Source organism: Cyprinus carpio, chromosome B22 (genome assembly GCF_018340385.1).
Source record: "Cyprinus carpio isolate SPL01 chromosome B22, ASM1834038v1, whole genome shotgun sequence".
Lineage (NCBI taxonomy): Eukaryota > Metazoa > Chordata > Actinopteri > Cypriniformes > Cyprinidae > Cyprinus > Cyprinus carpio.
The window spans coordinates 17,279,338-17,300,692 of NC_056618.1; the positions used below are offsets into that span (position 1 = coordinate 17,279,338).

A 21,355-nucleotide genomic window follows, 5' to 3' on the forward strand; every position below is an offset into this window, starting at 1 on the left:
AAAAGCAGCAGGGACAAGCAATTTTTTGATATATTTGTATGGCGCTGGAGGTCTTCGCAAGATACCTTCGCCAGATTCTACCACTGGACAGCAGTATTAGCCCAAGTTCTATAGGGAGTTACAACCTGTGGATCTTCTGCACACTAGCGCTACGGCGCTGGTGGTTTCGCCAGGTCTGAGGGAGAGGTCAGGAGTGTAACGCTCATCGGTCATTGTGTGCCCAACATTTCCTTCTAATGGGTTGCACCTGTTTGCTATAACGCCCTTGTATTGGGTTTTTGGTGGGGTTTTTTCACAAGGGACTGTGTCATATTTGTATAGCTATGGGGCTGTGTCTCTTGCAGGACCTTAATTTTTAGTAACCTGATTGGTCCCCACCTCACGGGAAATCTATACCATCCCTCGAGCATGGCGCAAGGCGTCACATCTGGTGGCGGGGGATTAACTTTAACTTCATATGTATACAAGAATATTTATGATTGCCCGCCGAGGTGAGTCTTTATTCGCTGTTCCCACGGCGTTGTTCTATACAGTCCCCAAGGCGTTAACGCCATGCGAGAGGGAACGTTCTCGAGAGGGAACGTCTCCGGTTACTGGCGTAACCTCGGTTTCCTGCAGAGACGGGGAACGAGCACATGGCGTAGGCCGCAGTGTCACTGCTCGGATTGCTGTACTGTCATCAGTGGGAAGATTCTGAGGTTATGCCGCCAACGGCACATATATAGTGGCGAGGCCCAGCCCATATTGCCGTCTTGATGGCATTGGCCAGTGAGAGGGCACCTCAACTGCGCGTTTGTGCAATAGGATTTCGTCGGTTAGGAAGGAGGGAGTCCCCCAAGGCGTTAAGGCCAGTCGTTCCGTCCTCAGGGAAACCGGGTACAGACAGTAACCGGAGGACGTTTTGTAGTGGTGAACATCGCATTCGATCGAACGTTTTTAGCAGTTAATGAGCCGTCTTCTTTACCTCTATACGACGTCTATACGATGAATCTTAAACATTTGAAATTACGTGCTGCCACGCAGAGCCGATCGGAGCAAGCAGATAAATGAGGAAAACTGGAGTTTTTAAAGCACTTCCATGTCACACAGACGCGACCGAAATAGATGCCAGAAATAGACAGAGGAATAATTTTACTGACGGGGATTTGTCAGGTCGCCCCGCTTCCAGAGTAGGCAATATCAGCGATTATCCAATTGCGTTGCATCGCGCCGCTCTCGTCCAACTAGACACGTATTTAAAATAAAATACAAATACAACCATAAACACACACAAGAACTCCTTTTGGAACCTGATCATGTACAACCGTTGTTTGCTTGATCCCTCCGTAGACAAAAATACATGCAAAAAATGTCAGCCCAGTTTCTTATTTAAAGTGACTCTTTTCAAGCTAACTGTAATTTTACTTGCGTTATCATTGGTTAATATTACTTGTCTGTTATCTTGTAGAAAGCATAAATTAAACCCTTTGTAGCCTACCACACTTGACTGCTGTTTAGAATTTCTAGTATTAACATTACAAGCTTGATAATTTGTGTAACACTTTAATTTATACCATGTCTGTATGAAGGTGAAAGGTTAGTTTCAGGTGGTTCTTTGACTCCATGCAATGCATTGAAATCCAAAGCAATTTTTTCATTCTCTTATTTTCTTCCAAATAATGATGATCAAAATTTCCAATGAGAAAGTTAAAGGTGACAAAGGCAAAGAAAACCCTTGATGTTTAACTGAATGAGGAAGAAGCCTTTGGATGAAAACACTATACAAATGTTAATTTGATTCATATTGCCTCACAGAATTAATGATACTGACAAACGTCTCATACTTGACTATGACAGTTAATATTACACTTTATTTTCTAGTGAAAGAAAATTCACTAAGCCTGTAATAAACTTTAAAACAATCTTTAAATAATAAAACATTAAGGACACACTTTAATGTATTAACTGCTCAAAGCATCGAGGTGAGGGGGGGTTTGACTTTATTCACAACATAACAGACTACATAGTAACAGTCTCAAAAAAAATAGAAAGATCTCTAATAAAATAATCCATAACATCTGCAATGGACAAGGTGCAGACCGTGTATGGCAGACACTGGTTATGGACTGCACTTAATGAAACTTTGTTGCAAGATGGATGTGGGAATGATGGAGGGCTATCGGTAGATCTGTGCTTCTTAGCATGTTGTCCCAGGGTGTCTGGTGGAGAAAAGAAGTGGAAAAATATGTTAGAGCATTTTATGAGGAAATAATGTTACTGAAGGTGTAAACAATAGAATATTGGGCAGTGAACACCATGTACAATGCACAGAATACTGTCAACAACCTCTGTACTAGATACTACACAGCTGTGCCACTGAAATCAGATTCATGAACATGACTGTCACAATATTTATTTGAATAATGTTTTTGGGTGAACCATCCCTTTAAGGTCCATGTTTGATAGAGATATTTGCTCTTTTAGCAGTATTGCTGTGAAAGCTGACAGTAATAATAAAACTGAACAAAGTTCTGACTACCATACATTAAAAACAGCACAGAGCAACTAACCCAAAGCTGCCCTGTGTATGTGTGCCCAAACTGTGGGCCCCTGCATCCTGCCCGATTTCGTCCTCCAAACAATGTGAAAACTGAAGTCAAAGAAAACAAATATAGTGAATGTATTTATGTAGGTTGTGCTACACATTAGAAAAAAAAAAAAAAAAAACAAAAAAAAAAAAAATGGGTTACGAGGACTGGAACTGAGAACCACTTAATTAGAGGAAATAATCACAAATAGAATACTGCTTGACTTTAGTTACTTGTTCATTCAGACAGCATTCGAAACACTATTGTAAGCAGTTGTGTGTAGAGAACATTGAGACTCACATCTGTAAGTAGATGCGGTTGTTACTCCCAAACAGTGATAGTGTGAACACAGCCTACCTATGAGTCATAACAGTTTGTCCTTTTGTTTTTCTTTATTTTTTTTTTTTTTTTTTTTTTATAATTAATTGGGTTAAACTGGCTTCTGCTTTTCAACTCCGGACAAACTTTATTTTATAATTTATAATTTATTTTTTTCATGGTGTATCACACATCCTACATTCCAAACGTATTTGTTCTTCAATTTGCATTCTCTGAAGACTGGAAATGTTGTGGAATAACTTGCCTTTTTAATATATAAAGAAAATAAAATGTGGCATTTTATCAAATTAATCTAAAACATTATTTCATTATTAAGATAATGGTTGCAGACTAAAAATTAACATTCAAATATAGACAACAGTGTGCTAAACAACTGTTTACATGTAGGAAGAGGTTTGGTGGTGAAAAGTGGGAGAAAGATCCTCACCCAAAGTTTGGCCTGTAATATCCACAGCTGGTGCACCCAGGGGTTGTGGTGAGCTGGCGGCAGAATGAAGGAGATCCGCTCAAAATCTGCTTTACAACATTAAATCTTGGTTATATGAGGTAATTCTTCTTGAGTGGTCTAATGGTCCTCAATGGAAGTTTGTCGACACCCCCTAGTTGTCACCGGACCCTGATAAAGATTGACACACAAAAGTTATTTTAGGGTTGGGTGGTATGAAATGTATATTGTGTTGACAATAAGAGTGTCTACTCAAAGATTTTATTGCTGTATTGTTTGTGGTATGTAAATATATCCAATGCAGCACAAGGGTCTTTGTACATCACTTAATACATCTGAGATGAAATGTCACATCCAAGATGATGATATCGGGCTAATCAGGATCTGGCTAATTCGGCTCTTTTGAACGCACCTGTTGTTGATGATTAGTATGGCTGGATTGAGTTATCTGAGATAATTGCACATTCATGGGTTGGTTTAAAAGGGGTTATGTATCGATACTCTAAACCACGATCAGCAGTGCAGTGATTGGCCGGTGGCTAGACAGCAACGTAATGTCATCATATAATTAAAAAAGACACCTGACGAAAAACTTGACAAATTTCTGGACTTTTATAAGGAAACAGCCAAGAGAACAAAACTACATAAATGTTATAATAGATAAATGAAAATGTGGACTGTTTTTTTTTTTTGACATGATTCCCAATTATTTATATTCACGACTTCTATTATTTGAACAGGCTTTACATTTTTATTTCAATGTAGTAATAAGCAATTCATATTTCAAATTAAATTTTATATTTGAACAGCTTTTTTTACGTGACAGCATTAATTAGTTTCTTAAGGGTCAAGATCATGTTATCTTCATCTCCTGCTCCATCAAGCCACTATAATATCTGTCATCACTCAAATTAATGCACGACTCTACATTATCTGTGTGTAAGACTCGAATACAATTATGAAGTAATTATTTTATGACGAATAAATCTTTCAGTGAGTAAAACTGGCTGTGTCTATAGTATGAAAGACTACACAACATTATTATATTATCTTCAAATTAATTTTTAACTGATTATTATTTTAAATTATTGTCCCTGGATCAGTAGGATACTCTACTAATAAAGTAGCGATGGTAACGGACAGATTTTAAGTATCAGTTCTGCTTAAAAAGATGCAATCTAATCCTGTTTATGTGAAATAAGCTGCTCCCGAGCAGGTTTAAGCTTACGGACATGTTGCTATGACAGCAACTCCGGCATGAGCTTCGAAGAGCCAAATGATCCAAGATCATGCCAAATCATCAACAATCAAATCCAGCTAACTGAGTTAGCAACGTACGAAGAACGGGACCCAGGACTACTTAAAGTTATTGAGAATACATGTTATTGAGAATACATCTGAACTGAAGTTAAGTATAATAAGCCTCGACAAAGAACTCAATGCAGTACTCATCCTGTCTGACAAACCCAAAGTGTACACAAGTCATCCTCGTGGAGCTGCTTCCGTGTACAACAGTGAGTGCAAGCTAGATTAAATTGATTATTACTTTTTGAATATGGATATTTTTCTTACAAAAACGCATTGATTCACTACAGGAGGCCTTTGTTCACCCCCAGAGCTGTTTGAGACACTATTTTTATTATGAATGGATGCGCTTTACTTGATTTATTTTGGACTGATGAACTGCAACACCCGCTGAGTGCCATTAAACAGCTTGGAAGATCAAAGTCAGTTTTTAATATAACTCTGATTGGATTCATCTGAAAGAAGGAAGTCATATACACCTAGCATGTCTTGAGGGTGAGTAAATAATAGGCTAATATTAACTTTTGGGTGACCTATCCCTTTTAAGCACACAGATAAAAGCAGGTTTAACAGACTGCTGTCATTTTAAGAGCTGCATGGATCCAAAATATTGTAACACGAGGGCTCTCTTTCTTAACTTTTTAATCAGAAGAGACTTTCTGTGCATGTGATTACTTCACTTACTGCATTAATAATATAAAGCATGTCACACGTATGTAACAGTCATGTGTCCAGTCTACTCTCTGCTGTATGTATCAACTTAAATCTTTTTTTTTAGCTTTTTGTAATCCTTTGAAGTATTAAAGTCATGTAGTTATTGCAAGCTGTTGCAATATGCATATTGCAATATGTACATTTGCAGTTTTGATATATTGTGCAGTCCTAACCAAAATTATGTAATTATGTTCACACATACACAGTTGGTTATATCAGTTAAGTGGACCAAACAGTTCAGAAAGTGTGTGTGTAACAAACTATCACAACACTTAAAAGTTACAGCAACTAAATAAACCTGTTTCCTTCTGTGTGCTTAATATGAATCAAACAACAGAAGACAAAGAGAAAATCTCTCTCTGCTCATGACTGAATACCTTTTGTAGCTTTAATAAGTATTTAATTCATATAGTAAAGCAGTGTTCATTTTTTTTTTTTTACAATTGATTAGTTAGTTTCTGCTTTTCCCCCTGGTTTACACTTCTGTTAAAAAGGCACTTTTTGTGTAATGCTACAGTTAGCAAAGCTGTTCAGAAGTTGTGGTCATGCTTACTTCTCACAAAAAGAATGTAAAACATTAACGTAAGTTATAGAGTTTTCAGATTTTAAATATGCCTTCATATAATTAAAGTTTATTTTACACACTTTAAGCATTATTGAATTGCATTTCAAATATTGAATTATTTAACAAGTTATCGCAATCGCATAATGCGATTTTCTTCAATATTGTGCAGCCCTGTGTTTTGGTATACAAAAATACAGTCAACGTTGTTGAAACAACAACAACAACAAAGAAAAAACATACCTGAAAGAGGAGTTTGTGGGAGAAGAGACAACTAGATCTGTATAGATTAGATCATGGTGGTCTCCATAAATAGACCTGTTGCCAAAGAGTGGATGATGGAGGGACCACAGCCAGACATCAGGACAGAAGTCTGCAGGAGTCAGGTAAGCAGAATAAATTGCACTGTAGATAAACATCATTAAAACAAATGGTAAAGTCACTAAAGTAGTTTATTAGTTAAATCCCTATAAATCAAAGCAATTTCTATCTATATGACATTATCACACACAAAGGTTCTTTTAAGAGCTGTATCTTGAGTCTTTTTTATTTATTTTTATGCGTGTTATGATGAATCTGGAAAATCAGAGATGAAGGATGCTAGTTTTTATTTTTAAATTACCCCTTTAATGTCTTCATTAAGAAATATTCAAGAAAATGTCCCTTTCATAGCAAAAGGCAATAAATACTATTATTATTATTATTATGAATAATATTCTCTATATTGCACAAAGATGAGCGAATAACTTTCTGCATAATGTGCACATGCATGTCTTTAGGCCACATGGGTTTGGAATTTTATGGATTTATAGTATTGCATACATTTACATTTCTAACAATTATAGAACATAAAATAATATTCTTTAATTTTTATAATTTTGCTATGCGTTTACGTGTATCGGAGTTGATTTGGGATCAAATGTTATGTCTGTTGCTAACTGAACATAGCCTATGCACCGCGGTTGGTTGCAAAACGCGTTGCTTCAACATGTAAACTGTTTAAAATTAGTTCACTTTTAAAAACTTACAACAATCCCACCAATGACAAACATACTATCATAAAACCACACGTTTCCATCATACTTTACCTCTCAACCATCACTCCACTACAACTTGCCCTGACTGACGACTTCTTCATCCATTGGCTTATTGGCGACTCGCGCGCGTACATCGCCACCTATGGGGTTGCTCAATTATATTAAACAAAGAGGAACTCTAGAAGCAATTCAAAGAAAGAAGCAATTCAAAACAAAAAAAAAATTATATGACTTATATTTTTGGTAACACCATTGCTTTGAATATAGTAGGAAAACACAAACACTTTTTGAAAACCAAGGGTTTTTTTTGTTTTGTTTTCTACGTTTAATGCCAAGTTAACGCAGTGTGTCATTATATCATTGTACATAAAAAAAAATAAATAAAAAAAAAATGAAAATATTTTTTTTTCTTAAAACTTAAATTCTTTCTCGCGTGCCAAGCCCGCGAAACCGGTCAGCCGGCTTATATAAGCCGGGGTCCGTGCCCACCGCGCGCACAGCCTGACTCCCCTTTGAGTGACATCCCCAGCAGTGCGTTTTCCTGAGGTAAATTACTTTTTACTTAACCAATTTAGTTAAATCACTTTTTTAAAGTATGGACCGATAACAAAAGTAAATGACATTTAGAACTATGAAGAAAGAAAGTAATAATATGTAATTATAATAAGTAATTATATTAACAAACCGTCTGAGGGAACAGTTCGTTTTTCTGAGGGTTATAATACTAAAAACAATAGCAGGCGTTTTCACTCATGAAACCAATTAAATTGTAATAAAAATTGGTCTTTTAGAAATTTGTCTTTTCCGTTAAATGTATCACATTTCACACAGACGATTTTCCGTTGTTTAATATGTATATAAATATATCTACAGTCCGCTCATCAGCGCCGTTAAACACCTAAATGCCGTTACATCCGTGTGACGTCATTGCTAAGTGAGCCAATCCGCTCCGTTTGAGAGACGCTCTTTCATTTCAGAGTTATGTCATATTAACGTTACTTTAAAAGACACCAATCATACAGTTATTCTTAATAATATCTTCATTATTCACAATTGTATGGAAAGTAGCGCGTTGTCAGGTTTAACTGCGAGCGCGTGAACTCTCTCTCTAACACACACGCTGGCGCGTGCACTTAGAGCAAGAGAGAGAGAGAGAGAGACACAGAGAGAGAGAGAGAGAGAGACAGAGAGAGAGAGAGAGAGAGAGAGAGGGGAAACTCATAAGCCTTGACACCTTTATAGAAATCGGTCATCCCTCATTTTGTAACAACCATAATAATAATAATTATTATTATTGTTGTGATTCTCAAGAATGAAAATGCATTTTTACTGTGACTTATTTGTTTGTGGGCTGTAAGGTCTCATCAAAAACATTTCTCTTCATTCTTCTTCTTATCTTGCTTTATTAAATAATATTTTACATATCCATCAGAGCCTTTATAAACTTTGGGATTTTATAGACTACAGTGAAAATAATTATCTTCTCTCTGTTTTTCAGTATCGATTGCCGTCTTATTGTTGTAAGTGAATATAGTAGCAGTCAACGGCATTTCTTATTTGCCAGATTTATCACAACATGCTTAATCAATAATCACTGGTGAAAGTGAAAACATTTTAATGTGTACAGACATATCTCATTTAAATGCGTTCTTTTTCTCTCTTTTTTTGTTTGTGTCTACAGCAGCTACACACACCACAAAGGCTCTTTTAAGAGCCACATTTTGAGAGCATCTTTGGCTTTGTAAGTATATATTTTAAATGACCACTCAGTATTTGGGTTTAGATCAATTACAACAACATCATGCAGCATGTTAGTAATGTCTTAATGAAGACATTAAAGGAATAAATAAAGACATAAATGAATGAATAAATACATGAATGAATGAATGAATGAATGGATACAAAACTAGCATCCTGCATCTCTGATTTGCCAGATTCATCATAACATCCTAATTAATCAATAATCACTGGTGAAAGTGAAAACATTTTAATGTGTACAGACATATCTCATTTAAATGCGTTCTTCTTTTTCTCTCTTTTTTTGTTTGTGTCTACAGCAGCTACACACACCACAAAGGCTCTTTTAAGAGCCACATCTTGAGAGCATCTTTGACTTTGTAAGTATATATTTTAAATGACCACTCAGTATTTTGGTTTAGATTAATTACAACAACATCATGCAGCATGTTAGTAATGTCTTAATGAAGACATTAAAGGAATACATAAATAAAGGAATAAATAAAGACAAATGAATGAATAAATACATGTATGAATGAATGAATGGATACAAAACTAGCATCCTGCATCTCTGATTTGCCAGATTCATCATAACATCCTAATTAATCAATAATCACTGGTGAAAGTGAAATAAATTATTTTGTTGTGTAATGACTTATTTAATTTAGTTCTTCTTTTTCTCTTTTTTTGTTTGTGTCTACAGCAGCTACACACACCACAAAGGCTCTTTTAAGAGCCACATCTTGAGAGCATCTGACTTTGTAAGTATATATTTTAAATGACCACTCAGTATTTGGGTTTAGATCAATTACAACATCACGCAGCATGTTAGTAATGTCTTAATGAAGAGATAATTCTTACATAAATAAAAACTAGCATCCTGCATCTCTGATTTTCAGTTTCATCATAAAAATTGATTTCTTGATATCAGGAATTCACATTTTTAAAGGGATAGTTCACCCAAAAATGTTAATTCTGTCATTAATTACTCACCCTCCATGTCATTTCCATTTTCGGAACACAAATTAAGATTTTTTGATGAAATCTGACAGCTCTCTGACCCTCCCTCTGACAACGCAACTGTAATGCAGGTCCAGAAACGCAGTAAGGACATGGGTAAAACAGTCCATGTGACCTCAATGGCTCAACTTCAGTTTTGCAAAGCTACGAGAATACTTTTTGAGTGCAAAGAAAACAAAAATAATTTATTCAACAATTCTTACATACGCACGCTGACACAAACGCTAATTATGCACATTATGTTCATGTGCGCTTTTTCTCCCCTGAATGTAAACAACGCTGATTACATCGATTACGCTCTTGGGTACTCTCCAAAATGGCAGAAGACGTAACTTGGAGAGAATAGCAGTTAAAATAAATTGTTATTTTTGTTTTTTTTGTGCTCAAAAAGTATACTCGTACCTTCGTAAAAGTGAAGTTGAGCCACTGATGTCACATGGACTGTTTTATTGATGTCCTTACTACGTTTCTGGACCTGGGAACATTACAGTTGCGTTGAAGTTGATATCAGGAATTGCCCATGCAACTAGTGAAAATAGAATTACGGGTTGTTTTTTTTAATATTTTTTTATATGAGGAGGTGTGTTATTGTGTTTTTGTGTATTTTTGTGATATGTTTTTTTCATATTATTTTTTTTTTAGTGTGTTTTTGGAAAAGATGGAGAAAGAACATTCATGCACAGAAACGGCCCCTCCTTTATTTTTTAGTCAATGAAACATAAAAATTATATTATGGCTAGAATTTTTTTTAACAAATATTTGTTAATTGTTTTAAGGTAGTTTTTATCCTGTTTCTATTTATTGGTCACTAAGTCCTTTGGATGATTAAAGGAAAACAAATGAACAAGGCACCACTGGATTCAAACTCCACCACTTAAACCATCATATCTTGGTAGCAGAAACAAAAATCCCTGAAACTTAAAAATAATAATAATAATAATAATAATCCTTAGGAAAATAATTGGGCCCTGCATACGGAGGCCCTAAAAAGACTAAACAATTTTGTATATACATAACTAAAAAAGATTATTTAGTATTATTCTGGGTCAATCTTAAAAAAATATCTTTCAAAATTTGTTTGGATGACACTCACTGTCTCATGACTAGACATGTGCCAGTATCCGGTAATGCGATATATCACGGTAATGAATATGCACGATATTGTTATCATGGGCATTTCTAAATACTGTGAATAATTATATTAAAAATTATTCAGAATTTGGGATGCATTTTAAGAATACTTTCCCCATCAACTGGTCAAAATGCACAACACCACTGTATGCGTGTGCTCTGATGTAAAACAAGCAAGCATGAGAAGCACATGGGGGAACACTTGAGAGGATGCACTGAATGAGAGCACATTCACTCTCTGACAGCAGATGGCGCTAAACTGCAGATAATGCAGCCCTTATCCTGGAAACCCCATAAATAAAGCAGCTGCACTACTTTCTAAAACATATTTAAATAGATTTAAATAACCATTTATATTTGTGTATTCGCTATGGTGTTCATCACAGCACCAAATACTTTAATATTTAGACTTAATAGGCTATTCATTTTCAAACTTTTTTTTACATTTTAATCCGGACTACAACATGCCCTAGATATTGTTTGAAAGTGTTTTGATTCTTTGTTGTTCGTTTACACTTTACATTAGGGCTTCATTAGTTAACATTAACTGCCAATGAAAATTTCTTCTGAACATTCATTAATCTTAGGTATTCCAATATTTAATAACACATTGTTAAAATCAAAAGTTGCAACTGTGTTATTTAATGAGCTAACATGAACTAAGACTTGTATTTTTTAACAAATATTAATAACTTCTGTAGCAAATGTAGCTATTGCTCATTGTGAATGTTAATGCAGTAACTAAGGTTGACTAATGAGGTCTTATTGTAAAGTAATACCTATTGATCTTTATAGTTCTTTTGCACTTTGATCTGTGTAAAACCTTAAACTTTATATATTTTTCTGTATTGCTTTATTGTATTTAAATATTCAGGGTTTTTTTTCCCCCCGAAAAAAGTTATTAAGCCTGTTATACTGTATGACCACTTTTTAAGACTAAATTTCAATATTGTGATAATACCGTATACCATGATAAAGCATTAGCAATTAACCGCAACGTGAAAATTTGATCCAGCATATCCCTACTCATGTCATTAAATTTTGGGCAGATCAAAATTATATTTTTACATTCAATATTGACATTTTAGCCATTCTTATGAGTTTAGTTCCAACCCTCATCCAACAATTATCATCTGGTTGGAATTAGAGAAAAAATTTCAACTAGTTGAATTAAATGGATAAACTATCTTAAATAAGTGACCACACACACATTTATTAAGCTTTTGCATGCTATTTCTAGGCACACATTTAGATCCAATACTTTAAACACAATGACAAAACTGACATTACCTGTTATATTGCTTCCCCAATTACAGAAAGTTCTCTACAGTCAACCACACTCACTCAACGACGATATCCACAGTTCACACTCTATCAAAACCAAGGTATGTGTATTTATTGTGACAGAATTATTAGACATTACGCCAGTGGTTCTGAATTCCAATCTTGGGGACCTAATAACACTACACATTCTGGATGTCTGTCTCATCTAACATGCTCTGTTGGGTTTAAGGGGCTTCTATTATATGATGAGTTGAACCACATGTAAAAGACATCCAAAATGTGCAATGCAAGGGTCTTCCAATACTTGAGTTGAGAACCACTGCATTTGGCTTATCAGGTTAGTGCACTGCATTTTGTGTTTGTGTTAATATCACAGTACCATGGATTGCAAAAAACAATCTTACTGGACAAGGCTAAGGTGGACAAACAACTCCAGTCAATGGAAGCATCACCATCATCATGCAGGGAACAGTGTGGTGGCATGAACAGTGACACAAGCAGCACCGCTGATGACAACAATGACTTTATGGACGGTTTGTCCCATATTGATGAGCCTGAATGTGTCACCATGGCAAGTGCTTCACATAGCAGTGAATCTGACACAGACTCAGACACAGATTCTGAACTGCATCCAAGTTCCCTTAATGATGACTTGGCAACCTGGGCAACAGAACATCAAATAACACATGTGGCACTAAATTCATTACTTAATATCCTCCGCAAGCACGATCTGAATCTGCCAAAAGATGCCAGGACACTATTAGGAACAGTGCGTTCAAATAGAACTGAAGTCCAAAACAAGGCTGGTGGCCAGTACTATCATTTTGGTCTACTGGAATCCATTTCGGGTGTACTCTACAACAACATGGACATTTTGAAGAACGTGAGCAATTTGAAGCTCCAGGTGAGCATCGATGGTCTGCCTCTCTACAAGAGTTCAGCAACTCAATTCTGGCCCATTCTTGTAACTGTGCAACATTTGGTGCAGGAGGAACCTGTGACAATAGGTTTATTTTTGTGGTGATAGTAAACCAAACTCACTGGATGAGTATCTTGAGGACTTCATCTGTGAAATAAAAGACTTAAGTCATGGTTTTGAATTTGAAGGACTCAAGTTAACTTTACAGCTTACCTGAATGATTTGCGAAGCACCTCCACGTGCATTTCTGAAAAAAGTGAAGGGCCACGCAGGCTACCATGGATGCGAAAAGTGCATTCAGGATGGTGTGCACCTGGAGAACAGGATGACATTCCCTAGAAATGACATGCCTCTTAGAAATAATGTCAACTTCAGAAATAAGACTGATCCAGATCACCACCATGGCATCTCACCTCTAGAAGAAACATCCTTGGATATGGTCTCTGGATTCCCCCTTGATTACATGCACCTTGTGTGCCTTGGTGTCATGAGGCGGCTTCTCCACTTGTGGCTTCGACTGGGTGCTCTAACTTGCAGGCTGTCAGGATTTCAAGCCACTGTGCTGACAGAAAGGTTGGTTGGTGCCAAAAAAAATGTGCCTATGGAATTTGCGCGCAAACCGAGGGCAGTGAGGGAAATAGATCGATGGAAGGCGACAGAGTTTAGACAGTTTTTATTGTACACAGGCCCTGTTATGCTGAAAGACCTACTCAGCACGGAGGTGTACCAAAAACTTCCTGCTGTTTTTTGTGGGAATCTTCATCTTGTGCAATAACAGCCTAATTGGTGATCACATCGACTATGCCAATGATATTCTGCGACTTTTTGTCACACACTTTGGACAGCTATATGGCCCCAAATTCCTGTCCTACAATGTCCACTGTCTTGTACATCTTGCAGAAGATGCAAAACACCATGGTGTCCTCGACAACTTCAGTGCTTTCCAGTACGAGGATCACCTTAACAAGCTGAAGAGACTCCTGCGGAAACCTACATGTCCACTGAGTCAAATTGTGAGAAGGTTCTCAGAAATGCAAAGCTGCAGCAAAAAAAAGGAGAAAAACAACCCACCACTGCTCAGAAAACAACACACGGCTGGCCCTCTACCTGAATGTTTTCATGGATCTTCACAGTACAAAGAAATAAAAACATGCTCTTACACTCTTAAACTGGACCAGGCCAACAGTTTTGTTTACATAGATGGGAAAGTTGCAAAGTTGCAAAATATAATTTCAGCGAGGGATGACATTTACGAACCTTTTTTTGATTATCCCCTTCCATCCTCAGAACTTGGTATTCATCTAGTTGATGGCATCTCAGGACCAACACATTTCTGCAAGTTTGAGAACATTGAGGCGAAAGCTTTCTTAGTTCCTTATAACCGTAATTTTGTTTCAGTCCCTCTTTTACACACACACTAATTTTTTTTATTTTTTATTTTTTTTTTTTTTGGACTTGCTACTTTTATTTTGGGTAACTGAATCATGCATATGAAAAACTGAAATGTAATAAGAATTGTTACACTTTATGGGGCTTTAGGTTGTTGCAGCTAAAATAAAGAAAAAAACAACAACAAAAAGAACATGTACCTGATAGTGGAGTTCGTCGGAGAAGGGAGTACTGGTCCTGTAGCAAAGTCCTGGTACTCAGATGGCCACTCATGGTGGCCTCCATACAAAGACTTGGACCGGTTACTAAAGAGCGTCAGGTCGATGGAGGCACCACAGCCAGATAAGGGTTGGACCAAGCATCAGGCCAGAATTCTACATGAGTCGGGTAAGCAAGTTAAAATACACTTTAAATAAACATTATTAAAACAGATGACAAAATCACTAATACATGACATTCCACGGCTTAATGTTTTCATGAATTAAGTTCACATACTTTGATAATTTCAGCATCATTTGACAACATTTCCAAAAAATGGAAAAGGGCATGCTACACTTCTGACATCTCAGAATCTGAAAATTCTATAAAAAGAATTCACAAGTAAGTTGTAAAAATGCATATTTCACTTTAAAAAGATACATTGAAAAGTAATTTTAAAAAACAGTAATATTCAGTCTTCTGAAACTATACAAAGTTTATGTGAGTAACATAGATAAATTTAAGTTATTTACTTATAATCTTGAATTCAGCCCTACCTTTTCACATGTCATTCACAATTAGAAACCAGCTATGTTCAGTTTCTAATGCAGGGCTCGACATTAACGCTTTTCAGCTTGTCCAGGACAAGTGGATTTTGTGAAGGGGCAAGTGAAAGAGAATTGTACTTTCCCGACCGGACAATTAACCTCATTCAAATTGTAATAAACAATAACTAGGGCAGCACGGAAACTTTGGCGAGAATGATTATGATTGTATTACTTTCAGTGTAAACGGTGACTACTATTTAACACAAAGTCTATACAAAAATTGTTTTAGTCCACCAACGTTAATCCGGTCATTTCTCTCCGGTCTGGTTTAATTGTCGGACTAAAATCACAGATTTTGCGTTTTGATTGGTCAGCCTGCCTGTCAATCAAATTTCTTGCGAAGGGTCAATTTTGCCAATTTTTTTTGCCACATGCAAAGAAATAATTTTGCCAGAATCAAATAAGAAGAGTTTCTTTTCTTTTTTTTTTTATTATTATATTTTGGCCTTTTCCTAACCTTCCTGAGTTATTGTACGGTGTCAGAAAACCTGTATATAGACCACAGAAAGTAGTACGCACCCTTGGAGTTTGAATTGGGAAAGGAAATTACATTGTACTTGTTTTTGTTTTTGTTTTTTTTTTAATTGCCAAACATGCTAGTTTATTACCTATATAATACATTTTAAAATAATCTAATTCCCTGATTTTGCTCTTAGAAAGAAAACATTCTCATCAGATGATGAGCTTCATGATACCCCCAACAAAAAAATGAAGATTAATAGAAAGAAAGCTCCACCTACACCAAAAATCCAGCCCGCACCAAAAGTTCCGCCTGCACCAAAAGCTCCAGCACCTCTAAAACACATCAAGACAAAAGGTAAAAATACAATAAAACAGTTAAATGACTGTAAGACATAATAGTGTGTGACTGCTGAGTGATATTTTTTTTCAGGTCCTGTTGTACGACCTCTGCTTACAAGAAGCAAAGCAGTGAACTCTTTCAGCAATTGTGAGTTTTAAATTTAGAAAACTGATATTTGTGGATGTTTTGTTCCATGCTCAAGAATGTTCCTTAGCCATGGTAAGATCAATGTATTGCACAGGCTCTAGTGACTTGTTGGTTTACATCATTCTTTTCTTTTTCAGCTTCACCCAATTCTGTTGCTATTTTAACAGTTTGGACAGAACTACTATCATTACATTCATAACTTGAGGATTTACATACTAAGGATGATTTAATAATAAACATTTGATTGCTAATTAGAAGCAATAGCAATCTCAAGCTTTAGTAAGGCTTTGTGTAGTACAAAATCTTGTTTTGTGAGGCAGACATAACATCTACATACCAATTCTTTCAACAGCACTTGTTAGTCACCACCAAAGGGCCATGGAGAAGCCACAGCAGGCACGTTTTGAGACTTTCCCCAGCTGTCAAGGTAACAGGCTCTACATGAGTACTGTAAACACAATGTAAAAGCTGTAAATTCACAGCATTTTATGACAACTCAAAAGCCTGACTCCATAACAGGGTGGGTCAAGTTTCTGATTGCTGAATAAATAGATGACATGCAGTTTGTAAACAATTATTATTCAAGTTGATTTTCTGATCATATTTTTATTCCAAGTTTTTACCAAATTTTACCAATTCCAAATCACATCAATCTAAATAAATACTAATAATTTATAAGCGTTCTATAATTGTTAAGAGCGCAGGAAGGAAAAAATGTTTTGTATACATAAGAATTTTTTCTTTTACAGGTAAAATTGGCCAAAAAAGAGATTTAACTCACAATTTAAAATTTAAAATGATTAAAGGGGTCATATGATGCAATTTCATTAGTGTTACAAGCTCTTGGTACATAAAGAAGATCTGTAAAGTTGCAAAGTTTCAAATCCAAAGAGATAGTAAACCACACCCTCCTAAAACGTTCTAACATGCCCCCACGTCTATGTCAGTATGTGGGAAGATTTGCATAACGCCGCCCAAATGTTCACGCAAATAAAGAAGGCATAACTTTTATACTCGCTGTTGCTGTCGCTGCCATGTTGTGGAGTCACTGTGTGTTTAGTTTTGAAAGCAAAACTACTTTGTTTGGCCTTCCAAAAGAGGACATGACTAGAAATCAGTGGTTAAGTTGTAGTTCAACCCAAATATTCAGCGCATTTTATGAAGGACTGTTTCCTGAACCAGTAGCCTGCAATGTGTCTTTGGCATAACATCTGTTTCTATAAAGTTGGGCAGTTCGAACTTTGCAAGGACAGTCTGGTGCTTCTGACTCCAAGCCTGTAGGTACGTTTTTTATATTTAAATAATTTGCCAATGATGATTCAAACGCAAGTTTTGAGCAGTGTAGAGAAGCGCTTGTTGTTTCTCAGATCACAAATGCAGACATGGTTTTATGTTTACGCAGTGTGATACACAACGCAACGCGTAAAAAGACAGTATAAGTCATTATAATCAGTAATTACGTCCCCACTGGATGCAACAAATGCCTCGTTTGTTTATGTATTTGTATTTGTTTATTTATTTGTTTTGTCTCATCTAGTAATGTCCGGATCGTGAACAAATCTTTCTATTTAAACCGGATCTTCTTAGTGAACCAGTCGAACCAGTTCACCAAATCTATCTGAATCATTTGAAACAGTTTGCGTCTCCAGTTCGCACTAATCCACAAATTACTTAAATTATTCAGTTTATAAACTTGCCTTACACTCCGTCTGACATGAAATAAACCAATATCCAGAGTTATTCAGTTACTCCTAACAGTACATTGACTGAACTGCTAAAAGAAAGCGATGATGGGATGTGCACGAGCAGAGCGGCTGGACTGAGTCTTGTTGTGTCATCACACATGTCATCACAGTATAGTGAGGGGCGTAACATTTCCATTACATGCTTGAGGTATTTGGCCAATCACAACGCACTGGATAGCTGGCCAATCAAAGAACACCTCGCTTTTTTAGAACGATGAGCTTTGTAATAATCGACACGTTTCAGAAAGGCGGGGCATTGAGGAGCAACAATAATGTACATTATGTGAAAAATAATGTTTTTTGAACCTTAAACCACATAAACACATTGCATTACACCAATTACGCAACATAATGTTCTTTTTAGCAACATCATATGACCCCTTTAAATGCCCAGGAGAAAGATGCAACACTATAGCAATTGCAAAATTGAGGTGTGACTATTGGACAAGAAATACTCAATGGTGTAGCAGGGTCACAAAAAACAGGTTGAGAAGAAAAAATATTAACTGTATAAGACTTTACTAATTAAGGTGAAGGATTAAGTTTGAAACCATCAGGAACCCTTTAGTATCCAGTGCCAGCACAAGGACAATGTGTCAAATTCTCAGAGTCTTTGCTAAGGAAAAGTCCTGAAAAATGACAACCAAACAAGATGAAACAAAAGCTGAAGTGTTGTACAACACATTAAGACTAATTCTTAAATGGCTTTATAAACAAAGATAGGTTGAGACTCTTGAAGGACTACCACCACATCCTCTCGTACCACTGTTTGAAGAATTTGTCTCCAGAATCTGGCAGTAAGTTTTGGGAGTTCATTTTAAGTTTATCTCTTACCCTGAAAGGTCTGTCTTGCTCACCACGACTCCCTCGTCACCGTTGCTGTCATCTGACTTGAACTGATGCTGGTACCTCAAGAGTCACTCTTAACCTATCTTTATCCTATCCATGAAACCTATCCTTAAAACTGTTTTTAAAAAAATCAGTTTTCATTTGTTTATTACCCTTCAGCTTGTGAAGGGTAATAAACTTGGGTTCTTTTGGTTTTTTGTTTGTGAAGTTATTGTGGTTTTTTTTATTGGTATATTTATTGGTTTTTTTTTATTATTATATATATGTAGATGTTTATTTTTGTGACTTTTCTGATTGATGTCAGAAGTTGCAAGACACTTTAATGAATAAAAAACAGCCATTAAAATGAAAATGTCATGTAAAATTTCTTACATTTACCAGTTCCATCATTCTCAGCTCCAGATATTCACATGAGCTTCTCCCAGGCAGATGAGCCACAAGATACTTGGGGTGAACACTTATCTGACATTCAAGGTAAAAAAATCCAAAGCATTAATTAGTATCTGGTAAAAAAGAAAACAAAAGGACAATTACTGTACACTAAAGACAGCCTCACATTAAGTAATTCAGCATTTTCTGTACAATCCATCAGAGAATGCATTTTCTGTGCTGAGACCTTCAAGTTCCAAGCAAGAAAGAACACAGCGTAAGTTGTATGACTCACTTTGGAAATACTGTAGCATTTTATCTAGGTGTACTATAGAAAATGTGCTTGTTTAAAGCAAAAATGTAAAGCTAAATAAGCTAAAATACAAAGAAATAGAGAGCACAATTCAGTTGCAGCCAGCTGAATGAGTAACTTTTGTAATGTCAATTAAGCTCATTTCAGAGAGAGCTTCTCTCATGCAGGACCGCCAGCTGGAAACTTGGGAAGAACACCCATCTATCACTCAAGGTAAAAAGCATTAATTAGTATATGGAGGAAATCAAAAAACACACTTGCAAATGAGTCATGGCCTAACACAAGCTAATACAAAAAAAAATTCACTTTTTCTAAATAGAGAACACGTTCTCTGTCCTAAGACTCTCTCAAGACCAAAGACCATCAACCACACAACAAGAAAGAATGCAAAGTAAAAAAAAAAAAAAAAAAAAAGTCAATTTCAGTCATTACTGGGGTATCACTAAAAGGGGTCATATGATGCTATTTTAAAGACCATTATTTTGTGTATTTGGTGTAACAGAATATGTTGACATGCTTTAATATTCAAAAAACATTATTTTTCAAATACTGTACATTATTGTAGTTCCTCTATGTCCTGCCTCTCTCAAACACATCGTTTTCAACAAAGTCCCTCCTTCCGACAAGCACAGGCTGCTCTGATTGGCCAACTGACACAATGCAATGTGATTGGCCGAACACCACAAGCACTCGTCGGAAATGTAACGCCCCTTTCCCATTATCGCAAAGCTTCATCTTTCAAAGTAAATATCTTGAAAGTTTGTAATGTCCTTAGTTTTACCATCAGTTCAAGCCCGAAAGGGCAACAGAGTCGCGTGACAGACACAGTGATGATGCAGTACACAAGCCACGGTTAAAGACAGCTGAGGTGCTATGATTTCTGACAGGCTGTTTACTCTGCTGTGATGTTACCCCTCACACACACAATGTAAAAAACACACAACGCATTACTCTACGCTGTGGCAAAACTCCGCATTTGAACAGTCAATAGCAAACACTTAAACTATTAAGAAAACATACTTACAGTAGCTGATTCAGAATAAGCAGCAGATTAAATTCAAGTTTATTTGTGCAGCACATTTTACAATACAATCGTTGCAAAGACTGTCATAGCAAAGTCGGAATTTACCTTTTTTTTTTTTAGAAATAGCCTTTGTGCACAGCCAGTTTTGTTCTCTTATGTTTTCAAAAATGTGTTGTCCATTAAAGGTGTTGTAAACCCGAACATCTGGGTTGTGCTGTTTCTGTTTTGTAAATAAATCTTAACAATGATTCCTCATTGCATCTACTTTCGGAAGGCCACATAAAGTGCTTTTGCTTTCGCCTAGAAAACACACACAGCGTCCCTCCCTGACATGGCTGCTTCACACTAACTGCGGTTACTGAAACCACACCTTTCTTTCTTTGCGTGAAACATTTGGAAGGCATTACGCAAATCTTTCCACATCTTGACATAGACGGGTGGGGGGCGTGTTTGAATGAGCCGTTTAGCACGGTCTGGATCAGCCTTATCTCTTAGATAGAATAAATCCTTTAGTGGGAGACTTTAAGCTTTGTAACTCTGCAGATCTTATACATGTACAAATACCTACATAACACACTAAAGAAAAGGAAAAATGGAAATCACATCATATGACCCGTTTAAGAGCCCTTGAGCCAGATTTACTAAACAGGCCAAATTAGCATTAGAGCGCAATTCCATAAATGTGCCGATGGGCGGGGGAAATTCTTCTGTGTGTGATTTACTGACAATCCAAACTTTAAAGAACAGAGGCAGCCCAGATTCCCACAATCACCAGTGCAATTCTACCAAGAGCAGCGCAAATTACCACCTGCTTGTAAGACATGCCCTTTTTGGGTATTAAAAATTTAGTA

General features: G+C 36.3%; 1 protein-coding gene and 2 long non-coding RNA genes across 4 annotated transcripts; 2 read left to right on the plus strand and 1 right to left on the minus strand.

The window, feature by feature from the left end:
- Nucleotides 1-1,962: 1,962 nt before the first annotated feature.
- On the minus strand, nt 1,963-8,100 carry LOC122141536. Of its 2 annotated transcripts, none has more exons than XR_006157886.1 (5): nt 7,021-8,100; nt 6,176-6,337; nt 3,334-3,522; nt 2,550-2,629; nt 1,963-2,198 (listed from the first exon to the last, which is right to left on the minus strand). It is a non-coding gene; the product is annotated as an uncharacterized LOC122141536 (long non-coding RNA). The 2 variants fall into 2 exon arrangements; XR_006157885.1 differs by having other exon boundaries at nt 6,176-6,305; nt 7,021-8,097.
- On the plus strand, nt 6,180-12,279 carry LOC109060886. The gene is made up of 5 exons (XR_006157887.1): nt 6,180-6,318; nt 8,651-8,710; nt 9,030-9,086; nt 9,410-9,467; nt 12,174-12,279. It is a non-coding gene; the product is annotated as an uncharacterized LOC109060886 (long non-coding RNA).
- A 1,025-nt stretch (nt 12,280-13,304) lies between these two features.
- Nucleotides 13,305-19,298, plus strand: LOC122141626. The gene is made up of 6 exons (XM_042749528.1): nt 13,305-14,836; nt 14,959-15,049; nt 15,912-16,072; nt 16,148-16,204; nt 16,557-16,631; nt 19,195-19,298. The coding sequence occupies exons 1-6, from the start codon at nt 14,644-14,646 to the stop codon at nt 19,296-19,298; spliced, it is 681 nt and encodes a 226-aa protein (XP_042605462.1). The 5' UTR covers nt 13,305-14,643.
- The last annotated feature ends 2,057 nt before the right edge of the window (nt 19,299-21,355 follow it).

Bases quoted from the DNA above. Each gene is read 5' to 3' on its own strand.
- LOC122141626 (XM_042749528.1), top strand. From the start codon at position 14,644: ATGTACCTGATAGTGGAGTTCGTCGGAGAAGGGAGTACTGGTCCTGTA. The intron at 16,205-16,556 runs GTGAGTTTTAAA...TTCTTTCAACAG, and splicing joins AGTGAACTCTTTCAGCAATT to CACTTGTTAGTCACCACCAA. The intron at 16,632-19,194 runs GTAACAGGCTCT...CATCATTCTCAG, and splicing joins GACTTTCCCCAGCTGTCAAG to CTCCAGATATTCACATGAGC.